The following is a 26,914-nucleotide window of genomic DNA, read 5'->3' as shown; positions in this document are numbered from 1 at the left end:
CCTTAACCATCTAAGAAATAGCAACCCTCCAAACTACACACAGTGGCTGGGAAGCCGAAAAGGAAGCTGAAGGCCATGGCTGAATGAATGTGTTTATAAGAACACCCCAGAAGAGAAAGCTCAGCTAAAAGATCCAGCAGAAAAGGAGCCCTTATGTGAGAAGGGTGCAAATTCCAAAATTCCAGTCAAAATCCTCCATCCCTCTCTCCTCTCCCATGAGTGTTTCAGGTCTACTTAGAGTTAAAGCTTAACAGAGGTATGTTAATCAATCAACTAATTAATTGCATGTTAACTAACTATATTAATATGTTAATAAGTTCAAAATTGGTGCCGAGAGCTCCAACATGAAGGCACACGTGTCTGGCCAGCACCAGCAGAGACATGCACGACTGACATACATCTACATATGGGAAATAGCTGAGTGACCCTGCAGAAGACACGTAAAATTAGCACGACAGGTGTGCCTGAGACACATACCTGACGTGTGCTTAACACACACACACAAATACATAGACACATTCCCCTGACATGCACTTTCACCATCATCCACTTACCTAGTCTTGGAAAGGGAGTTTTCCAGGATTTAAGACTGGCATGGCCAGCAACCCTTTTGTTATTGTACTCTATATGAATCAAAATAAATCTCCAAGACATTGAAAGATCCTAAAAGATATTTCTCTACTGATTTTGTACAGATGCAAGCCAATGCAAGTCATGGCCTTTTTCTTCTGTTGAAGGTGTTAAGAAGCTCTGACCTTGGTCTAGGAGCTTGCCTCGTCTTTCACAAACTCTTATCCATGTAAATTATCACAAAATTGTCACACTCATTAACCTGCCTGCTACAAGCCCAATATCTCTTAGAATTGTGTTAATGTGGAATATGGTTCACTAAACATCAGCTACATAATGTTTCATAGCACTTGATTGAGACATTGGAATGCAGAGAATAGCCTCGTTAAAACGGAGAGTACCTCCACTAGCGTAGCATCCCTTAACATAATTCTGGGATGCGGGGGAAGGATGCGTGTCCAGGCTACAAAACATAGCATCCTCAGCAGCAACGCAACCTTAATGCCTGTTGAGGTATAGGAGACAAATTATCTTAAGTTAAAATGACATAGCACCCTAGTATTGTGCGAAGTTTAGGACTGGAGCTGCTATGGAATAGTAACAAAAGAAAATAAAAGCAACCAGGCTGGAGAAGGTATTAACAGGGTTAATTCATTTCAATTAATCAGTTTTTAGGATACATTAAGTTCCTGCCTGAATGAAGCCTACTGCACTAGCCCTCAAACTCACTCTGAGCATCCAGGCTTCAAATTCAACCTGACACGGGAACACAGTCGTTTAGGAGATTAGGTCTGGTGATTAACACGTCCGTTGTAGAAGCACCCAAATCCCTTATGCTCACCTTTATTGTTTCTTTTCACAAGGAGCTTCTCTTCTGTGGAAAGAGCAGGAATGATTTACTAACAGGATTAGTTCCGTCACTCGAGCTCACAATGGGGGGCCCCCAGTGTTGAAGTCCCATCTCTGTCAGAGTCCCTCTCAGATGCTCTGCCTCCCTGTGGAGGAAGAGCTGGTGATGCAGACAGGAAAAACCCCACAGAATCCCATGGGATCAGTCCCCTATGCTGGTTTTCCACTGGGGAGATTGACTTGGGTTCAAGGGGCATACAGGAAGCCAGTCAGCCCCTGCCATCTCTACACAATGTAATGACTTGGTATCCCAAATTAGCCCACTCTCCATGCAAGCCCCGCACCTCAGCACTAACCTGCCAATATGCCTCAGGTTGGCTTTGGAGGGATTCCCTCCAGGGATGCATGGTTCAGTCCCAGAATGCCATTCAGTCCTTGATCTCTATGCTGAAACTCTCAGCATAAGTGCCAGTCACGATGAAGTTAGACAGCTGTTCATCAGGAACTGAGCTGAGATCATCACATCATTTTATATAGGTCACCAAACGACCATCAGAAGGTAACAAATTTCAGTTAATGCCAGAGCTCTGCAGTTAAAGATGGCTTCAGTTTTAGAAGGAGTGACTGAGAACCTCAGCCTAAACAAAGCAACCTGCCAAAACATCAGCACAATGCAATACAACATGATGATAGTGCACCACCCCACAAAGCTAGCCTGGGTCACTGGACAGTCTCAGTGAGATTCAGGCTCAAGCCTTTATCTGTAAGACTCTTAAACTCCATCTCAGTGACAGGCTTGCTATTCCAATCCCATGAGCTAGTCAGTTCGTTTGTAGGGTTGTATTTAATCAATACACCAGTTAAAAGCATAGCTGTGTCTTCCCAGATTTTCCAGCACTTGGGATTTGTGGAAGCTCCGCTTGGGGAGCAATCACTGACTTTCACCAGCTCTGGCATGCTGGCCACCGGCCCAAGAACAGCAAGAAATTCAGACAACAGGCAGTTTGGAAAGAGATTTATGTACTAGCGTCACAGAACAATTTTAATCTTATAATAAAACATCATGTTACCGTTTTTTTTCTCCTTGTTGTTTTAGCAGAAGGTTCTCGTTATCACAGGAACCAGAGGAGAATTTGAGGTGTTGCTCTTGGCATTTTTACACTCCATTGGGGAAGGCAGAAATTTACAGTCAATTTGTGATGCACAATTTCCTTCACTCAGTTTATTGAACAAAAACAAGAACCACTTTGTCCATGCATGCTACACAAGTGTTCAGTAAGGCTTCTCCATATTCACTCACACACACACACACACACAGTAAAGCTGTTATAAGCCAATATGGTCCCAAGTCACAATTCAGATCTGTATTTGCACCTGATTTCAAACTTCCAGAAATTTGTGGGAGGATGGGCGGGGTAATTTAAATTCTGTGGTCTGGTTTGGCCCACTATAATGACAGGCCTGAAGTATGGATCCAATCGGGATGTAAACTTCCCCCAAAGTCTGGATCTGCTGTTTTTGTTGAGGCCCAGTCCTATTTATAAGACAGAGGAGAAATATTGCTCACTGATTCTCAGCTCATCAAGATGAAAGTTCTTATGTTTCTTGGCCTTAAAGAGGGATTGAAGAAAGTTTTAAAATACACCACACCTAATACAACCCCTCTCTAATATGTTTTTAGCAGATATGTTTAATTTCCACTTCTGCAAATTATCAAGGACTGTATTGTTTAAAAATTGGTTCCTCCATCCACACATTTCCAAGCCCAACTTCCCCAGCTACTCAATGTTGGAATCATTCCTCCTGCAGCAGGGATAAGGTATCACCCACAGTGACAACGTCCCGGAGCAAGTTCTTGTTCAAATATCCCAGACAACCCAGGCAAGACAAAAGTACAGGTGACATGACCTGTTTTACAGACACTTTTTTTCTTCCCTGTTTTAATCTTCTTCAAACTCCTTTTTGGTCTCCCCACTTTCTCTTTTAATGTCCCCCTTTAGCCCCTTATAACAGCTCTCCAATCCTATATGTTTAAGATGTAGCATATACTGTGCTGTCAGCTCAAACCCATCAATACCTCTTCTTCTTTTAATTTAAACTTCCCTTCCAATACACCTCTAAGATCAGAATAGTAATTACAAAGTAAACCCTGCCTTCACCAGGCCATTTTCAAATTGTCTCACATTCATGCGTGTTTGTTTTATTACTCCTTGGAAACCCCTACTGCCCTTCACACCTGCAGATGAAAATTAAGCTCCCATTTCAGTTCCCCTCAGGTCTAGGCACTGTATCTGATAAGTGCTGGATGACACAACATGACATGCCAGACCCTTTCTATAGGTGCACCAAAGTTTTGGTTTCTGGCATGACCTCTCTAGCCAGTGGCTGAAGCTCCTGGGCAAGCCAAGCCTCACTTGGGCAACCCTCAGAAAGGAGCAGCTTAACGTGAGAAGAAATGCTACACCTGGGATTGTGCCTTTGGGCATCCCAACTCCACACTTCAATTCCCCTTGAACACTACACACAGACACTTTCAGGATACATAACTGTGCACCTGCACACACATACACATATACACACACTCTCAGTGGGGGAACACACTCACAAACACACCCATGCCTGACAAGGAAACTTGGTCTTTCTTTCACTAAGCAGGAAGCATTGGTGGCCAGTGGGAGGGCACTGTCACCGCTGGCTCAGGTGTGAGACCACGTAGATAAGGCCCACCAAGAGGAGGCCACGCACGCCCACCATCATGAGGAGGAAGAGCAGCAGGATGGACATCACTGGCTCCACCACCTGGTTCCCGAGGTTCCAGAGGGGGAATCCCATGTTCACTAGCTGCTGGTTCAGTTTTGAAAATGGAGAGCGCCCCCCAGGCCTGGCAGCCTGCTGCTGCGGTCGAGCATGGCCTGCATTAGGCACCACGTTGAAAAACTCCTGCAAACATAACAAGAGAGAGAAGGAATTCATCCTGCTGAATCAGACTCACAGAAGGGGTGGAAGCTGAAGGAAAGAACAAGGCAAAAATTTCAGAAACGTTCCTATTATTTAATTCAGAGCAAAATATCATCCCGAGGTCATCGAGAGAGACAATGCGGCAGAGAGCAGGGACCACAACTGACTGCCCCTCCTCTCACAAACATTTCTTAGGAACTGCTTGGCTTTTGCGCTCTAAACTGAAGTTGAAATTGTGGGGAGAGAGGAATGGAGAGTAGGATACATTAGAACAATTACAGGTACTGCACCTTTTGGGCTACACCTCACAGTACACAATTTCACCCACCCACCCTGTATGTAAATCCCTTGGGGCCAGGCACACGCACCCATTTACACAAGTGAAGGGGAACCCAGCCAGGTGGAAACAGAAGCTCCTTCCCTGAGAACCTGAAGCCCTTCCAAACTCTGCATGGTCAGGGATTTATGGAACTGGTGGAGGTGGGGGATGGGTGTGCCAGGAGAGAAGGGGATGGAGCCAAGGATCGTGCTCCTCTAACTACTACCAGATTTTTTAAATCCAAGATGGAGTCAATGCTGTTCAAACCAGCATTAGCTCTCCCAGCACATTACCAACTACCCACAAAGGGACTTACAATGCACCACTTCAGTAGGACAGCTGATAGCAACAAGATTCCCCCAGAGCCAGGCTGCCATGTTCCTGGTTCTAGGAGGACTGGCAGAGGGACAACCGATGCAGGAACGTGGGCATTTTGTTGGCCAGGATGAAAGACATTTTCTGCACCCCCAGAGCAGCCAAGCAAAACACAGCAAACAGAAAAGAGCAGCACAGTGCCCTCTGGAAGTTGGCACCCAAGACAACTGCCGTGATCACCCACCCCTAGAACTGGCCCTGAACCAATGTCTGGGAATTAGAGAGCTTAAACCAATGTTTCCTGCAGATCCCTGGCCTCAACAGTCAATCCATTCTCCAGGCCAACATACCCACATTACAGAGCCCAGCAGCCATAGCGCACCGTGATTTGCAGCATCTTTTCCCCTCCTGTGTGTTTTAACTTGGTCAGGGTGGTTGGGCCCTAAACGTGAACTCAGATTCCTACCCAAATTCTGCACCCACAACAGCACTTGTCATTTCCGCTGCCTACCCCAAAGATTCTTCCAGTATTTTGCAGTAAAATGTGGAATGCTGTTTCTCCCAACTCTGTCTTGCCTAGCCCTCTGGACAGAACGTTACGATCAATGTTCCCTCTACATTTTCTTTGCTCTGAGCGGGTTCCAAATTCCAGTGAGAGCTACATTTTTGTAGCAATCTGAGACTTTTTTAAAAAAAATCTTTTTACACTATATTACATTAAACAGTGTAAGGAATTTTTAAAACAACATGTTAGTAATACACATGCATCTGGGACAGACATGCATGCTGAGTACCCATTACCTTTCAAGAGCTTGAGTTAAAAAACACACACAGTTAGGAAACCAGGAGCCCCTATCTTTCCTATCATAAGCTTCTACACCCAGCCCTTCCCAGGAGCCTCAGCCCTTGAGGGAGCCCGCTACCACGCCTTCCCAAGAAATCCTGCCTCCCAAACCAGGGTGCCCGGGAGGCTGTTGCCATTGCAGCCCAGAGCGGGCAGGAACACACAGACCAGGCACTCCTGCCCCAGCAGCAGTGGCAGCACAGTCTCCCCCTTCCCCCATGCCACAGCTCCCTGCCAGGCCAGGCTCATTTCAGCACTGATAGCCCTTGGAGGCTGCTCCCAGTGGCAGGGACTAGCCTCTCCACGAACACCCCGTGCCCTACCTAAATGGCAACCCTGGTTCCTGTCCCTCACACACACACACACACACACACATACACACTCCTTACCCATCCCTACTGGCTTGAGGTTTAACATGGCACAAAAGAGGAGCTGCTGCAGGTTCTGGAAGCAGGGCCCAGCTACCAGCCATGCTTCCAACCACATGAGGTGTGCTGTAGGTACCGCACTGCTCTGCAGCCGCACATGCTCACAGCTGAAAGGGAATGTTAATTATGAAGCATCCATTGAAGATGTAAATCTTGATGCACATCCATTTCCTTCAGCAAAAAATCTAAGCAATTACAAAAATACACTGCACTTCTTCACACTTTTCTGTTTCATTACCTGCCAGGAGGTGTTCTCCCTGTGCTGTGCATTTGCTCTCACCCGGGGGTCGTCATCCTGTACAATATCTCCATTGGCCAAAATCCGGACCATCCTTGGGGTCACGCAATATACCCACCCTGTCACACCTGTAACACACAGGAGAAAGGACCTGTAGTTCCCCTCTGAGCATTATTAGCTACTTCAGACTGATCCAGGAGGGAAGAGAGGCTCAGGGGGAACCAGTTAAACATCTTGGGCCATATTGTGAGTGCAGTCAAGGAGGGACATGCAAGAAGTTTCCCCCACTCTTTGCACGACTGCATAAGGGCCTCCACAAGAGGCCTCTGGGGAGTGTAGGAATTGTTCAATCCTGATGCCTACCAGGGAGCAAAGACAGAAAACAAGGGGTTGGTAGGAGTAGGGAGCAGATAAGGGTCATGGTGCAACCCACATTCCTCACCAGCTTGCAGAAAAGGGCCTATGCAATAAGGGTGAAATCTGCTCCATCCCAGGGAATGTGCCCACAGAGAAGCCCAGAGACATCATGGCACCTTCTCCCCAGCATACATCCTGGTGTGATGCAGCTCCACATTACACCATACCAAAGGTAGAGATGTAAATGCCACAATCTAGCCTCTTGGGGAATGGGAAGATATGTGTGTCTATCGCTCTCATTTTATCTATTACTTACGCACACTATAAATGTATTTTTTTTATGGACACAGCAAAAATCCCACTGCCAGAAAATGAAAAAGATACTTTTTCATAGCTATGGAATCCCTAGAGAATAATATTTTTGAAAAGCTGTCAAAAATTACTTTTGAAAGTGTCATATGAACATAGTTTTAGAAACTGCAATAAAGTCAGCTGTTTTACAACTTAAAAAAAGGTTCTAAAATACCGTAAGGTTTTCCCTCTTGTAATAGCAAATCTCTAAGAAGCAGAACCTTAGGAAAAACATGCAGGAGGGCTCTGCACAGAAGAATATTTTGTGCTGTGATTTAACAAACACGTTTCTGCTGATAAATTAAAAATTGGTCTGACCAGTCAAATCTATAACACAGACAGGAAAACTGACCATTACAACACATCTATCCCAGGGATCTAGTTTCTAAAACCTGGCATTTGTGGTTTCCAGGCTATTAGAACTAGCAATGCTCAAAGCACAGGGTGAAAACTGGAACTGACCTGAACCTTTGCCTATAATGCAAACTTATGGGTTTGGTTTTTTGTTTTTTTCGTTTGTTTGTTTTTTTTTGGGGGGGGGGGGTAAAGGGATGGTTAGAAACTTCCATCCAGTGCCCAGGGATGAGGAAGATCCAACACAGCAGCTATGCCTTACCACCACAGTGCACAATGCATAGGACCCCCCCTTTCAAAGAGACAGCTAGCAGTGTTTCAGAGTAACAGCAGTGTTAGTCTGTATTCGCAAAAAGAAAAGGAGTACTTGTGGCACCTTAGAGACTAGCAGTGTGTTTCCCCTCTACAAGACCAGGTTCAGAATGGCCTGAATGACCCAGTTTGTCATATGAATCTGAAGGCCAGTCTCTCCCATTCCCAGGAGGGCTGATAGATGCACAGACACATGAGCATGCTGATCATACCACATATGCTGGGCAAGTAGAAGCAAAGCACTAACAGATTCCTCTGGGTCAGGTACATGGCTTAAATTAGCCTGAGCAGGAACACTATACTACCCAAGCTGCCTGTGTCACTCTGCACGGTACTCAGAAACTCTTCTTCTTTGCCTCACGTTTCTTGACATAATTTTGAAATTTTGCAAGAAGCAGCTCTTAGGGCGGTGGGAGGAGAAGGGAAAGCAGAAGAGGCCGTACTGCTTCCTGAGCAGATTACCGATAAACTGTCAGAAATAGCATACTCACCTTGGCGATTCCCTCTCTCTGTTCACTCCATACAGTCTGACTGACTTGTACCCAAACTGCTGCTTCCTCCGGGCTGACATCACAGGAAGTTAGCTGAGCGAGGTGAGGGAGCAAGCAGTTTCTCTTCTAGCCAGGGGCTCTCCAGAGCTGAGCAAACCCCTCTTCAGGCGCCACAGTAAACTGCAGTTCTCTGAACTGGCTATGGAGATTAAGTGAGCTCTCTTTTGAACTCTGCCCCTCTGTCTCCACAGTATTTATGCTACACTCCTCTCCCTTGGCCTGCATGTTCATTCACACCATGACTCTGATCACCCTGCTCAAAACAACTCTAATAATCCCGACGCATCTGAAATCTAGGCATGGCGAGTGCCCCAGCACAAAGAGAAGGGAATATGGGGCAATGCGCCCCAGGCATAGGCGTGGTGTGGAAACTAGGGGTGCGGGAGGTGCTGCAGCATCCCCAGATTTTACACTGAGCCACTGGCTGAGCACCCAGGCCTCCACTCTCCAGCCTGTGCCTTGGGTCCCAGCTGCCAGCCCTGCTCCCCGGCCGCTGGCCCAGTGCCTATGGCTCCAAGCCAGGGCCCCGCTCCCAGGTCCAGGACTCTGCTCCCCAGCCCTGCCCCCGGGGCTCGGGTCCCAGCTTCCACCGGCCCCGCTTCCCAGCCGTTGACCCTGTGACCGGGTCCCCGAGCCTGGGGCTCTGCTCTTGGGGCGCTGGCCCCCTCCCTAGCCACTGGCCCCGTCTCCGGGGCCCCGCACCCAGCCCCCAGCTCCCAGGTCTCTGCTACTGGCTCCAGCTGCGAGGTCCCAGCTGCAGGCCCTGTGCCCAGGACTCCACTCCTGGCCCCATGCCCACCCCCAGACTTTTCCCCCTTACCTCTGTCCGACCCCACCCCACCCCGAGACAGGACAACTGCTCCAGGCCCCAGCTGGGGTGCGGGGCGCGAATGGGGGTAAGGGGGTTGGCTTTCAGCACCCCCACTATTAAAAGGGTTCCAGTGCCACTGCCTAGGCTACAGCCTATCAGAAATCTGAAACACTGACCACTTGTTTCCAAATCTGTAGGACTGTCCTGACTTTCACAAAGCTAACCCACAAGCCAGGTTTGCCGGGCAGTTAAAGTGCCTCAAACTGGGATGAATTCATGGGCTGGGGATGGTATGGGATTGAATTTGGGGCCAATTGGGGACCAGTTTGTAGGCTAGGAAACTAGGGTAGGGCTTGTGACTGGTTTAAGGTTGTGAGGCAGCGGGGGTGCTCAGATGAGTGTGAGATCTGGCAAAAGTTTCTGGGACCATGCTAGGGTTAACATTGGGACTAGTTTAGAGCTAATTTGTAGGCAGTGGCAGGCTAGGATATGGTTTGGGGATGCTTGTTAACCTGGGCTGTGGTAAAGTTTGGTAGCAGTTTGTGGGGCCAGGCTAGGTTTAGTGTAGGGACTGGTTTGTGAGTCCTGGCTAGCAGTTGGCAGCAGTTGAGTTCGTGGGTTCAGACTACAGTTAGGCTGCTCGAGACTTGTAAATTCCAGGACTATAACACAGTTTAGTAACCTGGTTAATTCTGTCCACACAGGAATACAATGCTCTATAACACCATGAGGGTATTACCAGGTTCTGATGTAACAAATGTTGCTTTGTAGAGGCACTCCATTTCTCCTCAGTCCAAATTACCCTGTGTAGAGTTCACAGTAACAGTTCATTTTCTAGATCAGAAAGCTTTAAATGGGACATGTTTATTGACATAAGGATGGGTTATATTTTGTCAGTCTGTATCTAATTAGGCCTTTGGCATCAGCTTAGTTGAAACCAACTGGCGGGACCATGTGACATGGACAGAGAGACAGGGTGGTGATCCTGTTCATCTCCTCTGGTCTCCCTTTGCTTGCACCTCCACGGGGAAGAAAAGCATCCAAGATGGACACTCACAAAGATAGACCTTCTTCGTTGGGGGGCCCCCATTGTGAGCTCAAGTAATGGAGCTAATCCTCTTAACAGATTGCTGACTTCTTTTCTAATAGACAAAAATCAAAAGGGAAGTGGGGAAAGCTGGTTTGGAGTTTAGGACCACAACATTAATCCCCCACTCCTTCAGAAATAAAGAAAATCTTAAAGAGACATTGTCAAGCCCTTTAGCCCACACATTTCACTTACTTTTAAAACTGAACTGAATGTTGCAGATGCCCTCTTACTCCTGGAAATCCCTTTGGGTTTGGCTTTAAAATCAATCTCTCCAACTCCAAGTATCTGAAGGATAAAATGTGCAATCTCTGTTTGTGCTACAGGCCCCACACATACTGCAGGTTCCATCTATATTGGCCAGATAAACCATGCTGGCAACTTTCTAGGAGTTTAATGTGATCATATTTAGCCCTGAGCAAAAGTGCTGAAAAATGCTCTGGGGGAGATTTTACAAGTTTGTTCCATGTAGTGTTCAAGTCTGTTCAGTTTAGCCTTTTGTGAAATTGTGAGGACCCAAAAACTTTTCATGGATCAACTTCAATTTTCAAAATTTCAAGTAAAAATATGGGGTCAAGGACAGCTCTTTGTCACAATTTTGGCTTGCGGAGAGATGACAAGGGAAGGCAGAGCAACACACAGATAATCACACACAGAATTTGCAATATATTGTGTACACACACGACAAAGCATTACTGAGTCCTATGACCTATGGTCTGCACATATACAGCAACAGGAGTGATAATGAGCCATAAAATTGACATAATAAATTCAGGCATGGGATCAGCAGTAGCAAAGGTAGACAGGTCTCCTGTGATTTCCCAGTTAGAATCCTTCTCGCTGTTTAAAGTATTTAGGGAAAGCATTACTGAATCTGACCTGTATATGCTTCACTAAACACATGCTTTGAATACACATTGGAGGGACAGGAGGCTTACACTTCTCTTAGTACTGCCAACAGTTTTCCACTACCCAGTTAATGCTAAACTGAAATAATAATTTTCTTTTCCACTTTAAATTATTCTTACTCTGCTTCTATCATTACAAGAGAACTGAAATAAAAAAATAAAATCTCAGACAGACTACATATGAGCATGTAGTAGACTAGCCTCCACAGAACAAAACCAAACGAACCAATCAGTAAAAAAGCACTCAGCAAACCAGCCTACCAATTGAAAAATGAGGAAATTTCAAGAGGTTCAGAATTTAGATGGTTAGCCAAACTATCCCACTAGACAGCGGTGTTGTATACCAATGCCACACTGGTTTGGGGCCCCACTTCTCCCTTAGTGTAGGGGAGAGCAAACTCCACAAGTTTCAACTAACAGAGATTCCTATTTATTCTTCCAGAGTTTCCCTCTACCCCATTAGCACTGAAATCCCCTAAAATCCAGCCTTTTTGTTTGGTGTTGCTTTTTCATTTCAAATTCATCTTAGTAACTAAAGTTTATCATATATTTGTCATATATATGTAAAGTTGTTTAGATATTTTTAATTGCTGAGTATTTTTGGAGGATAAAGATAATTAAATGTTAAAATTGTAGTGATCACTTGACAGTAAGAAAAAAAAAAGAAACATATGGGCTCTTCAGTTAGCCGTTGGCCCCAATGGGATGTGAATTAAATAGCTTTGAAATTTAAAACAAACTTTTCCCCGTATTCAGTAGGTTAGTGTTGTTTGAAAAATTATAGCCATTAACTTGGCCACCAGAGGGCAATCATATTGTATTTAGAATGCAATTCCAGTCTATTGATATTGTTAATGATGAATAAAATGCATACAAAATTAATGTCACAAATATGTCACATTTTTCACCTAGTTCAAACCCAGATAAATGCATATGTACAATTTCATGAAAATCAGACTTAATCTACTATATTTTGTCTATTCCAAAAATTTAGCTGTGCATGAGAGCACATAATAAAAGATAGTTTGGCTCTTTGTTTCTCTGTAAATGGACAACATAACAAAAGGTAGTCTGATGGTGATGTTAAAGCAAGATATCTGAGCAAAAATATGAAAACGCTTCATGGCTTTGTATTATAAAGGCAATTTCCACTTATCGCCATCAAGTTCATTCCCCTACAGATTGCAGTGGTAATGCTCTCCATCTAGTATGGCTGGAAGTCACACTTCACTTAGAACAGCCGCAATATAAAATTCCCTAAAAACCTAATAAAATTATGAATTATTAATCACAACATCTTGTACTCAGCCACCAACTGCCTTTAATTTTAAACGTATACAGGTACTTCCCCCATTGTAAACTAATCAATGCATTGTGGCTGACATTTTCAAAACTGGCTACTGAGTTTGGATCCTTTTCTTTTGGGGGCTCAAGTTGCCTCTTGTTGGACACGTAAAATCAGTAGCCATTTTTTAAACTGTAGATGCAGAACACCTCTAATCTCTCTCTTGTGTGTGTGTACGTGTGTGTCCAGGATGTTGGTCCCCGGTAATAAATTTGGGGCGGACCTGCAGCTTTCAGGAAACAGAGTACTCCCCTGACTCACCCTATGGGAGCAAGCCAGCTCTGCAGGACTGGGGAAGCTGCACTCAGACAGCAGTGTGAGGTATTGTCAAAGAAGCCTCCAGTTGCAGCTGCCTGCTGCTGTGTGAATAGTTTCACAGCTCACCGAAGAGACGACCGAATTTAATTTGAGATGAATGAGTGCCTCCCCGATATAGATGACATTTTCATTGCAAACTAACAAGGGGAGAAATCCAATTACATCACAAAGGGGCTCCCTAATAGGCCATGCAACTTGGAGAGTGTGTGTGGGGAGCAAGAAGAGGTGGGGAAGCATTCTCCAAACCCAAGTCTAGGGAGGCGGGGGATCTGCAGTGTCCACATATCACAGATAGGAACAATGCGCGTAGCGTTCCGGCAGAGAGAAGAACAGGCCATAGTAAGAGACCGCCGGCTGCAGCAAGACTGGATTAAGGCCAGACAGATGCCAGGGGTCAGGCTTAAAAAAAGTCCCTATGAAAAATTCTCTTGCTATTGGGGAAAAAATACTGGCCTCTCACATTGAGATTTCTAGGCCACTGTAGACTAATAACTGATGTGACCATCCTGTCCCAAAATCAAGAATCTCAGCACTTTTTCACATAAGTCTTCTGCTCATCATCACTTGATTCCAAAAATATATTCTTTTTCTCTTGAAGGGGGAGGATCACGGTCTCACTGACCCTGAGAAATGCATTCATAAAGATCATGGCAATATCTGTTTCCAGTGTCGATCTTGACATTTATGTTTCCAGCATGGATCATATCTTGGGCACTTGGATGCTGCACAATAATTCAATAAATATATAGAAGTGTCATAAAATTGCTCTCATAAAACCAGATGTGACACACAGGAAAAAGGCAGAGGGGGTAGATGTAGATAAACGGCCCACAAGAGTCTTTATGGGGGGAAAAGTCACATTTTTAAGATGGCATGTAAAAGTGAATTGCACTACCTGGGCCCACCTGCTAACATGAGAGGAAACAGTGAGGCCCCTGAAAGGTAGGTGGTATCAGTTCCGCTCAGGGCCAGGCTCAAATAGGTCACAGATATAGGCTTACACCAGTAAGGGCTTTAAACACCATCAAGGCCAATTTAAAATCAATCTGATTCTGGCCCTTACGGGCAGCCAGTGTAATGAATGTAGGATGGTAATATGAGTAGTAAGAAGTAATATGATCACGTTTGCTCAGACCAGAGAATAAACACATTGCTGCATTTGAACAAGCTGCAAGCAACCAAGAAGCCCTGATAAAAGCGAATTTCCATAACCAAGCTAAGGGTAGGAAAAGGAGTACTTGTGGCACCTTAGAGACTAACCAATTTATTTGAGCATAAGCTTTCGTGAGCTACAGCTCACTTCATCGGATGCATACTGTGGAAACTGCAGAAGACATTATATACACAGAGACCATGAAACAACACCTCCTCCCACCCCACTCTCCTGCTGGTAATAGCTTATCTAAAGTGACCACTCTCCTTACAATGTGTATGAAAATCAAGGTGGGCCATTTCCTGCACAAATCCAGGTTTTCTCACCCTCCGCCCCCCCCATACACACTCACTCTCCTGCTGGTAATAGCCCATCCAAAGTGACCACTCTCTTTACAATGTGTATGATAATCAAGGTGGGCCATTTCAAGCACAAATCCAGGTTTTCTCACCCCCCCCCCTTTTTTCCAAAAACCACACACACAAACTCACTCTTCTGCTGGTAATAGCTTATCCAAAGTGACCACTCTCCTTACAATGTGTATGAAAATCAAGGTGGGCCATTTCCAGCACAAATCCAGGTTTTCTCACCCCCCCCCTTTTTTCCAAAAACCACACACACAATAATAATAAATTATTAAACAGAATAAATGGACACAAATCAGATGTCAAGAATTATAACATTCATAAACCAGTCGGAGAACACTTCAATCTCTCTGGTCACGCAATCACAGACAAGAAGGTCGCTATTTTAAAACAAAAAAACTTCAAATCCAGACTCCAGCGAGAAACTGCTGAATTGGAATTCATTTGCAAATTGGATACTATTAATTTAGGCTTAAATAGAGACTGGGAGTGGCTAAGTCATTATGCAAGGTAGCCTATTTCCTCTTGTTTTTTCCTACCCCCCCCCCCCGATGTTCTGGTTTAACTTGGATTTAAACTTGAAGAGTGGTCAGTTTGGATGAGCTATTACCAGCAGGAGAGTGAGTTTGTGTGTGTATGGGGGTGGGGGGGATGTGAGAAAACCTGGATTTGTGCTGGAAATGGCCCACCTTAATTATGCACATTGTAGGGAGAATGGTCACTTTGGATGAGCTATTACCAGCAGGATAGTGAGTTTGTGTGTGTGGTTTTTGGGAGGGGGGTGAGGGGGTGAGAGAACCTGGATTTGTGCAGGAAATGGCCCAACTTTATTATCATGCACATTGTGTAAAGAGTTGTCACTTTGGATGGGCTATCACCAGCAGGAGAGTGAATTTGTGTGGCGGGGTGGAGGGTGAGAAAACCTGGATTTGTGCTGGAAATGGCCCACCTGATGATCACTTTAGATAAGCTATTACCAGCAGGACAGTGGGGTGGGAGGAGGTATTTTTTCATATTCTCTGTGTATAAATACAGTCTGCTGCAGTTTCCACGGCATGCATCCGATGAAGTGAGCTGTAGCTCACGAAAGCTCATGCTCAAATAAATTGGTTAGTCTCTAAGGTGCCACAAGTACTCCTTTTCTTTTCACACACACAAACTCACTCTTCTGCTGGTAATAGCTTATCCAAAGTGACCACTCTCCTTACAATGTGTATGATAATCAAGGTGGGCCATTTCCAGCACAAATCCAAGTTTAACCAGAATGTCTTGGGGGGAGAGGGGGGTAGGAAAAAACAAGGGGAAATAGGCTACCTTGCATAATGACTTAGCCACTCCCAGTCTCTATTTAAGCCTAAATTAATAGTATCCAATTTGCAAATGAATTCCAATTCAGCAGTTTCTCGCTGGAGTCTGGATTTGAAGTTTTTTTGTTTTAAGATAGCGACCTTCATGTCTGTAATTGCGTGACCAGAGAGATTGAAGTGTTCTCCGACTGGTTTATGAATGTTATAATTCTTGACATCTGATGAACTGTGAGGGAGAAGATGAACTGTGAGGGAAGAAAACCCCTTATTTAAACACAAATATCTTTGAAAATGAGCCAAAGTACCTCCAAAAAATTAGAAATATGTGAATGGTCTATAGATTTATGCTTACATGAGAGGTATCTAAAAATTTTCCTCAGCATATAAATTACTCATTAAAGCTCTAAGAAAGTGTAATTCCTGCTGTTAATTAGAGAATTAAGTGCTGTAGAAGAAAAGAGAGAGGGAATCTAGTTAGAACATGGGACTAGGAGCCAGGAGTTCTGGGTTTTACTCCTGGCTATATGACTTTGCTGTGTGTCACTTAACTTCATCTATAAAATGAGGGTAATAATACTCCCCCTCCAACTATAGGGGTGTTGTGAGAGTTACTTAATTAATACTGGTAAAGTATCTGACATCCCTTGACCAAAACTGCTGTGCAAAGTATTATTAAAATGTTGCTACCTGTATGAGTGTGGGACAGATGCAACTAGCCCTGGGACGTCTCTAAATGCAAAGTCTTTTTTGAAAGGACCAAGAAGAAGAAAAAAAGCACTTCAGAGCAAATTCTCATTTTTGACCTGGGTAGAGAAGATTTGTTGGCCCAGAGAGAGACCAGGCCAAGTCCTAGTCCCACTTCAGTTTTTTTCACCAGTCTGGTAGTGCAAAATAGACAGAATCTAGCAGAACCAGCCCCAAGAGTGTTCTCCTTCCCCAGACTCAACCCAGAAGGCATATCCACGAGAAAGAGGGGATGGTCCAGGCATTCCAATACCCTGCCAATTCTCAGATGCCATAACAGCTCTTCGGAGCCATGGGCGGCTGGGTACAAATTACAGCAACTTGTAGGCTGCTCTAATTTATGTCAGGGACTGATCAGCCCCCAGCAAACCTCAGAATCAGAAAAGTATAAAGGAGGATAAAGCCAAATTCAGCTTGGCCAGACTAGAGGATCTGGACAACTCTCTCTATAGATCTTTGAGACAGAAATACCTTAAAATGGGACATTACCCAGCAATGGCCAAGGCCTGTGTGGCAGGGGTAGTATCAGTGCACACGCTCATCAGTCACTGCTTTCTCTCCACTGCTTCTCTTGTTTGGCTGCAGACTGCTTCCCTGTCACCAGCACAGAGGAGTGAAAAGGAAAAAGGATTATATCTTTCATCAGTCACCCTAAATGAAGCTGGGGCCAGACGGCAGGGTGAAAGCAGGGGAAGGGGGAAAGAAAGTAATGAGATTCTGGGGCTCCGTTCATACACTAGATATCCTTTCTAGTTGCTCCGTCGGATTCAGCCAGTCTGTTCAACCATCCACAGCCTGAGAGGAGAACACCCCCCACCCCCTTGCCGCAGCACCTCCCACCTACCCTCCCCCAGCCCCTGTGAGCTGCAGGTGAATTAGCATTCGTTTGGTTCTGCCCAGGGTGAGCAAATCACAGCTTCAAAGCCATCGCAGGCTTGGGTGAGGCCCACACATTGTGCCCCTTTGTGTCTTTCTTCTACTGACGATTGACTGAGCTAATTGAACTCCTCTCCCGGAATGACTGAATGGGGTTTCTCAGTGAAGGGTATGGGGCAGGGGGCGGGGATGGGATAGAAGAAAACGGGAGAAGGTGGGGGGGGTAAAGATTCTTTTCCAATCCAGTGAATGATCTTAGGGTCCCAAACAGTATCTCCAGGGTCAAAAGGTTAGAAACTAGCTAGCCAAGTTAGTCCCTGCAGGGCACTCCTCCCTTCCCAGGGGTTGAGATTCTCCTGCTTCCCTTTCAGTTGCAATTAGCTGCCACATTCTATAGACATGTCCACATCTTCCAGCAGGAAGCTGAGACTGCTCTCCAGTCCAGTATGCACTAGTTCTGCACAGTGACCATTCTGTGCTCCTATTCCATCGCCAGCTGCACTTATTTATTTCTGAATTAGTTTCCTCTCTGACTTGGGTTTCTTCTTTGATCCCCCCCCTCCCCCGTTCCCAAAGAAAAAATCCATGGCTGCATTATAGCTGAATATAGCCAAAGACCACGGTTGGTTGGAAATGCTTGTGAGAGACAACAGCATTCCATATGGAACATACAGCACCATGACTGCAGGGACAGCACTACGGTGAATAATGTTTCCAGCATTTTCCTTTATAAACTCCACCTTTCAGAGCTATTCCTTACAAGCTGATATTTGGGTCCAGATAGCCCTGGTTTATATCAGTTTCTGATACCTCAGCTGTGGAAACTCCACCAGGAGGGGAAGTTGTAGCGATGGAAAGTGGAAGGCCCCAAAAGCAGGTGGCACAAAATGGAAAAGTAACATGGAAAGACCAAGAGGGTACCCGAGGCTGCCCTTCCTCACAGAGAATCCCCCATAGGGAGCTCACTAACAGAAAAGCTTAAACTTTCATGTACCAATACTGGCAAACTTGGCTTTTGGTGTTTAAAGGCAGATCGTTAGTATGCAAGGACAACTGAAGTAATGTATTTCCAAAGTAAAAAAACTCTTTTAACATTGTAAAAGTGACAAAAAAATTATCTCCAATTATACTGTATTGGCTTCCAGTAGCTTTTTTATTTCACGTACCCATTGCAAAACTGCTTTGCTGTTGGAAATGTTTGAGGTTGCCAGGCTAGGAGTTTGTGGCTCAATTTAGGGTCACAAGTGCCATGGACATGGTATCACTGATAGTTAGGGATGGAGGCAAGTCACAAAGGCTAGAGAGGAAACCCCTATTAAAGGCAATCGCAAAACTCCCATTAGCTTCAACAGAGCCAGGATTTCAGCCAAGGCATTTATCTGAACTTGCTCCCATATTTCAGGGTGTTTTTTATCCAGAGTTTTGGTTTGGACCCACCTCCACTGCAGACTTGACCCATTAGCTTTGTATTGTAAACCAGTAAATAAAATACAAAGAAACTAGAACCTTTAACCACAACATTTAACAGAGTGGGTACCTGACAAACATGATTTCAAAGATGATCACTTTCAAAATTAAAAAATCACGGAGGGATACATAATAAATTATCATAACAGGAAAAAAAATAAGAGTACAGTTATTAGAGCTCTGCAAAATGTTTTGACTCAAAACACAAAGCACTTAAAATCAGCCTTGGTTCCAGGTAGACCTGCATGCATTAACCTCAACCCATGCTCATGAAAGTTCAATGACCATAAGCCTAAGATTCTCTCAGAACTATGAAGCTAGCAAACCTCCCTTCCCTATGCCATGCTCTGTTGCTCCAACCTGACAGCCTTCCTGATGATAAGTTGCCAGACTCCCCTGAAGATGCTGAAGGTAAAGAAGTCCTAAGGCTTGTTACAGGATGGAGGGAACAGTAGAGCTTAGGGGTGGGATGTTCTTTCTATCTTGTACCTTCAAGTACCTCTCAAAAAAAGTTGGTTTTCTTCCAATCCCTCTGAGCCTGCCATCAGGGTTCAGTTTGAAAACCATTTTGTGAACAAAATTCAGCATGGCTTACATGGGCCTTACAATTATGCCTTCCAGAGGATGGGGCATAATTGCATATGTAGGAATTACATGAAGTTAACACTATACTGTAGAGTTCATTATTTGGCAAGAGGTGGATGCAGTAATGGTGGGTTTTGAACCTGTAAGGAACATGACATATACAGAAGGCCGTGCAACAAACAGAATACATTATTCTCTGTTTCAGGCCATGTCACTGGTAGTTAGGATGTATTAAAAGAGACTATATCAAGTCATGTAGGTGCCCATATCAAGATAAGCATCTAATATTTTTGGTATTTATTTAAACTGAAACCCATACTTTTCATTAGTGTGAACCCAGCTCTAACTCAGTTGCAGCACAATTTAAAATATTGTTTAGTGCCTACAGTTCTCCAGGGTGTCAAAGTTTGCATGTGTGACCATCAGAATTCCATCTCTCTTAGGAAGAGCCATTTCAAAAGATGTTTCCTGATGCTTTGGAGGTTATGGATCAGCTTTATTGTGGCCTGGGCTATGGATGAACTGGAGAGAGGCTGGGCAGACAGCCACTTACATATCATAGCAGGAGGCTAGTGAGGAAGAGGGCGGGGGATAGATACAATCTCAGAGAAATAACAGGAAAATATATATGTCAGTAGCAATAATGAAACAATCATCAATCACCCAAGGGAAGGTGGGGGAGACCTCGTATAACCAAAAGAAAATGGAGGGGGGAGTGTTTGGAAGTCACTGGTCAGAATGATGAAAGACCAGAGCTTTAAGAAAGAGACAGAGGGAGAAAAAGAGAGGGAGAGGGGAGATAAATAATGGTTTATTTTTAAAGGAGTAGTGATAAATTTTAAGTCAGCAGTCCCTCTGGAATCATTAATGGGGAGGGAGGTTGAAACCTTGGCTTTGCCCAGTCTAGCCGGAGAGTAGGGCTATTGAGTGGAATTTGATCAATAGAACCAGCCAGCCAGAGCAGATGGCTGAAGGGAGGCCAGGTGGGGGACCCTGAGGACAGAGACTATGTCCGTGAGCTGAAGGTTTCCCCCTCTATTCCTCCCCCTTAGTTAGAGTGCTTGGCTGGAGTTGCACAGTGACAGGGAGCAAGAACCTCACTCCTGACAGGTTTACGAATGTCTCGTTCAGGGAGTTAAATCATTACCAGAGCCACAAGGTCAGACACCAAGCCGGCTGCCTCACATTAAGGGCTAAATCGACCTTTTCTTGGCTTGTTTGTATGAGGGTTTGGGGTTGGTTTCTTTAGCTTCTATAGAAATAATGTTAAGCATAGAGGCCTCCTGACACGCACACACTTTCAGACTGTCCGATGCAAAGGCCCTTTTGACACAGGGCTCCTGCACCCCAGTTCCAGTCTCCATTAACTACCACACACACGTGCATGCTTTCTACTGCTTTAACACAAACTGCTCCCCTGCCCTAGTGGCTTTGGAGCAGAGGGCTCACAAGCTTACACAACAATTAGCATAACACAATTCCAGATGTGAGACTATCCCAGGAAACAGGCATACAGCCACCATTGGCCCCCTTTTCTTCAGGTACTATGCTGAACTGGGCTTGGCTGGACCCAATAATCTAGTCATGGGACTTCTATCAAGTTACTCTCTATCTACGGTGATATAAGTGAGAATAAAATCAGGCCTAACAAATTTTAAAATTCTCTAAGTCTTACCTTAAAACAGTTTTTCTATGAAGCCTGATAAAATTAATGCTGTATGTCCCATTGGAAAGCTAGAAATCTCCTCTTTCCAATGATATAAAGTTCCCCAGTTCTAGCCCTAAAGGCTCACAAGAAAGTGGACTTGAACGTGTCACTGGTCTAGAAGAGTCTATTGCCCATGCTGTGCCTCAGGCAGGTGTAATTTGTTACATGCATTGGAGGGGAGAGGAAACATTTCTTTGGCTTTTTTTTCTTTTTCTTTTTTTTTCCCTACTGTTGCTACTGTAACTGTTATAATGGCAACTATCTGAAACAGTTCCTCAGAATGGAATTCTACGATTAGACCTAGTGGAGATGGATTATTGGCCAGACCACAAATGATAAATGCAATTTATCATATGGATGCCACCACTACATGCTCTGTGTGTGTGTGTGTGTGTGTTTGTGTATAATATCTATCTATCTATCTATCTTCTGGATAGAAAAGGGATGAGATGCAGTTGCAGGAAAGGTTTAACTCATAAGATCAGACTATGTAAACTGTGAAAGTCCTGTTTTGTCACGGTCTGTCTCAATCAGTGAAGCCATGATAAGGTTAACCACAAAGCTGATAAACTCTATTAGAAACTGGAATCTTAGCTACTAAAAAAAGAATGTAAGATGTTAGCTTCAGTCATGCTGCACAGAGACCTCAGTGAGTTAGATGCTTATGCTTTTAAAAAAAATTACATTTCTCAAAGTGGCGTTTTCTTCTCCTGGTTTAATTTTTATGTTGAAAATGTCTGCAGGCTAAAAGAGGGGCAACACTTCCTCCATCTTCAAAGCAGTGACATGAGTGGACATTCAAATATACTCCCACCTTTCAGGGCACTCCTTTGGAGGCTAATTTGTTAATGGGTTACAAATCATCATTTTCGAAGCAGTCTAAAAAAAATCATACATCCAACTCCCATTGAATGTCAATGAGATATAGAAGCCTAACTCTCTTAGGCCACTTTGAAAATCCTGATCTAAATAAATAATATAATATGTGGTTTCACAAAGATTAATCTTCAATACCCCTGTGAGGTCGGTAAATTGCTAAAATACATGGTATAATGAAAATATTAACATGTAAGTATTTATTAATTTCAAGAGTCTCCAAATTCTTTGGCGGATTTGTCACTTTTAATGTGTGTCATTTCATACATCTCTCAGGTGGGAGAACAACTCAGATACTTCGTTTTCACACCTTCAATCTATTGAAAGAAACATTCAAAATAAAGAGAAAGAAGTGCAGTTCACTGATAGCTAACAGGAAAAAGTGCATCAGTTTTTCTTACCTTGCCACATGAATGATCGTGGTCAAAGATGTGATGCACAGCTATAGTTCATTTATAGTATCTCTTTTAGGTGCTTGCTTGGGAAGATTTGGGCAAGAAGGATTGTAGCTCATGAAGTCAGTCCATCATATGAGTGCCCACTGGCTTTCCTACATATAAACACAAAGAGTTTCCATTAGCGTCCCTGCTGGCTTTACCAAACTACTGTGGTACTTCTCTAACTTACATACAGAGATCTACTCAGTCAAAACAGTGCCAGATTAGGACCCCAACTGAAAAGATTCCATTAACATCTCAGTCACATCCTGCTTAACCGGACTACTTTTTATCCATCACATCTCTCATTGGCCTGCTGAGTGATCTTGGGCAAGTCACTTCACCTCCCTGCACCTCAGTTTCCGCATCTGTAAAAATGGCAATAATGATCCTGACCTCCTGTGTAAAGCCCTCTGAGATTGACTGATGAAAAGTGTTATATAAGCGAGAGGTATTAAATAATTCATTAAATGAACAGTTCCAGGCATGTTAAAGTTGAAGGTACTTTTGTTTTAGTTTCATGTGTGTTTCTGTGTATGTGCCTGAATGTGGTTCTCAAGAAAATGAGAAGCTGATAGTATGGCCAAGGGTCAAACCTTGCAAAGGGATCTGCAAGCAAGAACCTATATGGGCACATGAAGAGACAAGACCCATTACAGTCAATGGGGCTCTATGCAGGCATAAGCTTCTGTTCTTGAAGATCTCTTTCCAGGATCAGACCCTAAAGCAAGATGAAGGGACAGATTGTGGCTATCCTGTGCAGGTGCGCAAGGGGAGCAGAAAGACAGCACAAGGAGCCATCTCACATCCTTCACATCCCTGTGCAGGAGCCCGCCATAATCACAATGCACTGCTCTAGACTACCGCTGCTGCCTATGCGGGAGGCACAGGCTGCCCCACCCCTAGCCCCCACTCCACCCCCACCCCACTCCACACCAGTCAGCACAGCTGACCTAATCTATGGGGAGAATACATGCTGACTGCTACAATAGAGTATATGTGCTTTGCTCCACCATGTGTCCTGTCCCCCTCGTGGAATGTGGCTGAGTCAGCTAGAAATCATTTGGGGCTTCCTGCTGTACAGCCTCTGACCACACCCCTCAAATGTGGCTAGTGGCTTAAAGCCAAAATCTGGTCACTGAGGCATGGTCTACATTACAAATGTAGGTCCACATAAGCCGCATTAGGTTGATCTAATAATGTATGTCTCTACTCTACTGAGTCCCTTCCGCTGACCTAAGTGGCCTGTAAGCGGTTGTGATTATGTTGTGGCTTGCAGTGAAGTGTATTGAGGGGTGTTTTTGTTATAAAAAAATTAACCTTGCACCCCAGAAACAATGTATGCACTGTCAATGCTACCCTTGTGCTTTGCATTCCTTGCAGCTGAAATCTTGTCCATCAGTGCATCCTCCACACCGAGACAGAGACTTTCCCAGTATAGAAGGTGGAAAATGAAGACTTGGGAGGACATGTTCAATGAGTTAATGCGCATCTCAGAGAGCGACAAGACGGAGCTCAGAGCATGGAGGATTACATTGTCCGAGAACCTCGATATGGACAGGGAGGACAGGACAGCATGCAGGGAACAAGAGCGTGCCATGCAGGAAGAGATGCTGCAGATTATGAGGGAGCAATCAGACATATTGAGACGTATGGCTGAGGTTCAAGAGAGGCAGCTGGATACTAGAGTCCCTCTGCAGCCTATGTTGAACTTGCTGCCATCATGGCCCAGTTCTACATCCTCCTTCCACAAACATCCTATGGGGGTGAGGGAAGGAAAGTTCAGTATCCCTTGCACTCAACACCACAGGAGGGTACAAGGACCAGAAGGTGCCCATTCCCACACCTTTGATTATTGCAGTGCATCTGTAAGCAAACTTTCCTTGTTTCTCCCCCCACAGTGTTATCAGCCCTTTTGCTTCAAGTTATCTTACTTTCTTTTGCTGTCTCTCTGCATTTGTGTGCATAATAACAGTTAACGGATTGAGGAGAAAAGGCTGTTTATTCATTCAACACATGGTGGTTGGTGGGCGTGATGCTTACAGGGGAGAAAATTCAATGGAGGAATCAGTTTGGTAAGGAACAACACAGATAAGTGTCACGTTACTCTGGCTCATTGCTGAAACTGGTTTTCCAATCCTCACAAAGATGCAGAGCCCTTCGATGTGCTCTCCTTATTGCCCTGGTGTCTGACTGATCAAAATTGGCTGCCAGGAGATCTGCCTCAACCTCCCACCCCGGTGGAAACTTTTCTCCCTTTGTTTCACAGATATTATGGAGCAAACAGCAGGCATCAATAACAATGGGGGTATTGCTTTCACTGAGATCTAACCTAGTAAGCAAAATGTGCCAGCAACCTTTTAAACATCCAAAGGCACGTCCGCCACCATTCTGCACTTGCTCAGCCTATGGTTGAACTGGTCCTTACTGCTGTCCAGGCTGCCAGTCTATGTCTTCATGAGCCATGGGAGAAAGCAGTTAGCTGGATCTCCCAGGATCACGACTGGCATTTCAACATCACCAATGGTTATTCTGCAGTCTGGAAAGAAAGTCCCTGCTTGCAGCTTTCTGAACAGACCTGTGTTCCTAAAGATGCATGTGTCATGCACCTTTCATGACCATCCCACATAGATGTTGGTGAAATGGCCCATATGATCCACCAGCGCTTGCAACACCATTGAGAAGTACCCCTTGCAGTTTATGTACTCTTTGGCAAGGTGGTCTGGTGCCAAGATGAAGATATGCATTCTGTCTATTGCCCCACCACAGTTAGGGAACCTCATTGTGGCAAAACCATCCACTATGTCCTGCATGTTGTCCAGAGTGACTACCCTTCTTAGCAGAAGTCTGTTAATGGCTCTGCAAACTTGGATCACAACAAATCCCATGGTAGATTTACCCACTCCAAATTGATGTCCCACTGACCAGTAGCAGTCTGGAGTTGCAAGCTTCCACAGCACTATTGCCGCTCACGTCTCAACTGTCAGTTTAGTATTGCTGTGCTTCAGGGCTGGGGACAGTTCTTCACACAGTTCTTGGGAAATGGCCTTATGCATTCTAAAGTTCTGCAGCCACTGCTCATCATCCCATAGCTGCATAACAATGTGGTCCCACCAGTCAGTGCTTGTTTCCTGGGCCAGAATCAGCGCTCAGCCATGTCAAGGTGATGCGTGACTGTTGCCAGCAACTGCGAATTGCTCCGCTCTATGTTTTCCAGCAGAGCTGTTTGTGTGGCATCACATTGTTCCACACAGTAGCTCCTGTATCAGCTGTGTAAATACTGCAGGATAAGGTGCGAGGTGTTTGTGATGCTCACAATACCGTACAGCTGAGCAGCGTCCATGCTTATCGTGCTTATGGCATCTGGGTGGGTAACCCAGGCTTATGCAACAAAGCGTGAAAAAGGCTTGGTTTGTTTGCCATTGATTTCAGGGAGGGGAGAAGGGAGGGAGAGAGGTAAGTGCATCATGGGAGGCTAACGCCATGTTCCCATAATCACCCAGGCCAATATTTTGGTCCCGTAATGCATTTCAAGCCCAACCCAAAATTTCACTCGGCTACCCAAAATTCCGCTCAGCTACATTCACTGTGGGATAGCTACCCACAGTGCAGTGCTCCGTGCGTCGGTGCAAGCCCTGATAGTGAGGATGCACTCCACCGACACAATGAGCATAGTGTAGACATCCAAGATTGACTTGCTTAAATTGGAGGCTCGATGTCGACTTACATAAAGTCGACTTAATTTTGTAATATAGACATGGCCTGAGTGGGCAAGCACTGGGTAAGCTTCACCCACACAGCTCCAGTCAATGCATCTCCTTCCTGACATGGAACACTCTAGCTGTTTCAGTTCTGGGTTCCCATATCCTTCTCAGTTCTGACCTGCAGCATCCCTGCTGTCCCAGTCATTGATCCTTACACAGTACTGTGAAATCTCTTCAATCCTGCTGCCCTCCCACACTACTTGGTATTCAACTTCTGAGTCTCTGTTGAGGAAAAACCCACAATCATTTTAAATTGTGCCAAACTGTGGGAGGGCAGAGGGCAGGGAAGAAGTGTAATGCAGACAAAAGCTCAGTAGGCCTTATTCTGAGACCTAGATACTCACCTTCGTCAGTGACCTAATCCAAGATTTCAGCTCAGTTCTCCAGAGTAGAGAGCACACTGATGCATTATTCCACAAACCCCTCTCCACCACCCAGAAGAAAACAATGTTTTTCTTTTCTTTTACTCTATCTTCCTCTCATTCCTTCTTGTCTCACAGCACTGTAAACCTGAAAACTAGTCAGCTTCCTCAGGTAGAATCTATAATGCAGAACAAACAAACTAGTCCTTGCTCCTTCCCAAAGAAAAGCATATCCTTTGTTTCCCCCTCTGCATGTTACTCATACCCAGGCACACTCTCCAGGTGGATACAACAGTGGTTGTAACTAAGTTAGACTTAGCCATATCTCAGTTAGAAACGTTATCAGTGAATTTTC

The 26,914-nt window shown here is 44.8% G+C and overlaps 2 protein-coding genes across 2 annotated transcripts in view; both read right to left on the bottom strand.

Moving 5' to 3' along the window:
• Window positions 1–2,419: 2,419 nt before the first annotated feature.
• FAM241B (family with sequence similarity 241 member B) lies at window positions 2,420–8,464 on the bottom strand. The gene is made up of 3 exons (XM_084634105.1): window positions 8,387–8,464; window positions 6,522–6,649; window positions 2,420–4,359 (listed from the first exon to the last, which is right to left on the bottom strand). The coding sequence occupies exons 2-3, from the start codon at window positions 6,612–6,614 to the stop codon at window positions 4,105–4,107; spliced, it is 348 nt and encodes a 115-aa protein (XP_084490231.1). The 5' UTR covers window positions 6,615–6,649; window positions 8,387–8,464; the 3' UTR covers window positions 2,420–4,104.
• Window positions 8,465–10,537: 2,073 nt separating this feature from the next.
• NEUROG3 (neurogenin 3) overlaps window positions 10,538–26,914 on the bottom strand; it is a gene marked incomplete at its 5' end in the record, with an annotated part of 28,978 nt that continues 12,601 nt past the window's right edge. Inside the window, 2 exons of the mRNA XM_084633016.1 lie at window positions 10,538–10,632; window positions 22,398–22,546. The remainder of the gene's footprint in view (window positions 10,633–22,397; window positions 22,547–26,914) is intronic.

This window comes from Lepidochelys olivacea (genome assembly GCF_965140295.1).
Source record: "Lepidochelys olivacea isolate rLepOli2 genome assembly, chromosome: 7".
Taxonomy (NCBI): domain Eukaryota; kingdom Metazoa; phylum Chordata; order Testudines; family Cheloniidae; genus Lepidochelys; species Lepidochelys olivacea.
The sequence above is the reverse complement of the archived record's forward strand: the minus strand, read 5'-3'. Positions and strand labels throughout refer to the sequence as shown.

Bases quoted from the DNA above. Each gene is read 5' to 3' on its own strand.
- FAM241B (XM_084634105.1), bottom strand. From the start codon at position 6,614: ATGGTCCGGATTTTGGCCAATGGAGATATTGTACAGGATGACGACCCC. The intron at 4,360-6,521 runs GTAATGAAACAG...TTATGTTTGCAG, and splicing joins GGGAGAACACCTCCTGGCAG to GAGTTTTTCAACGTGGTGCC.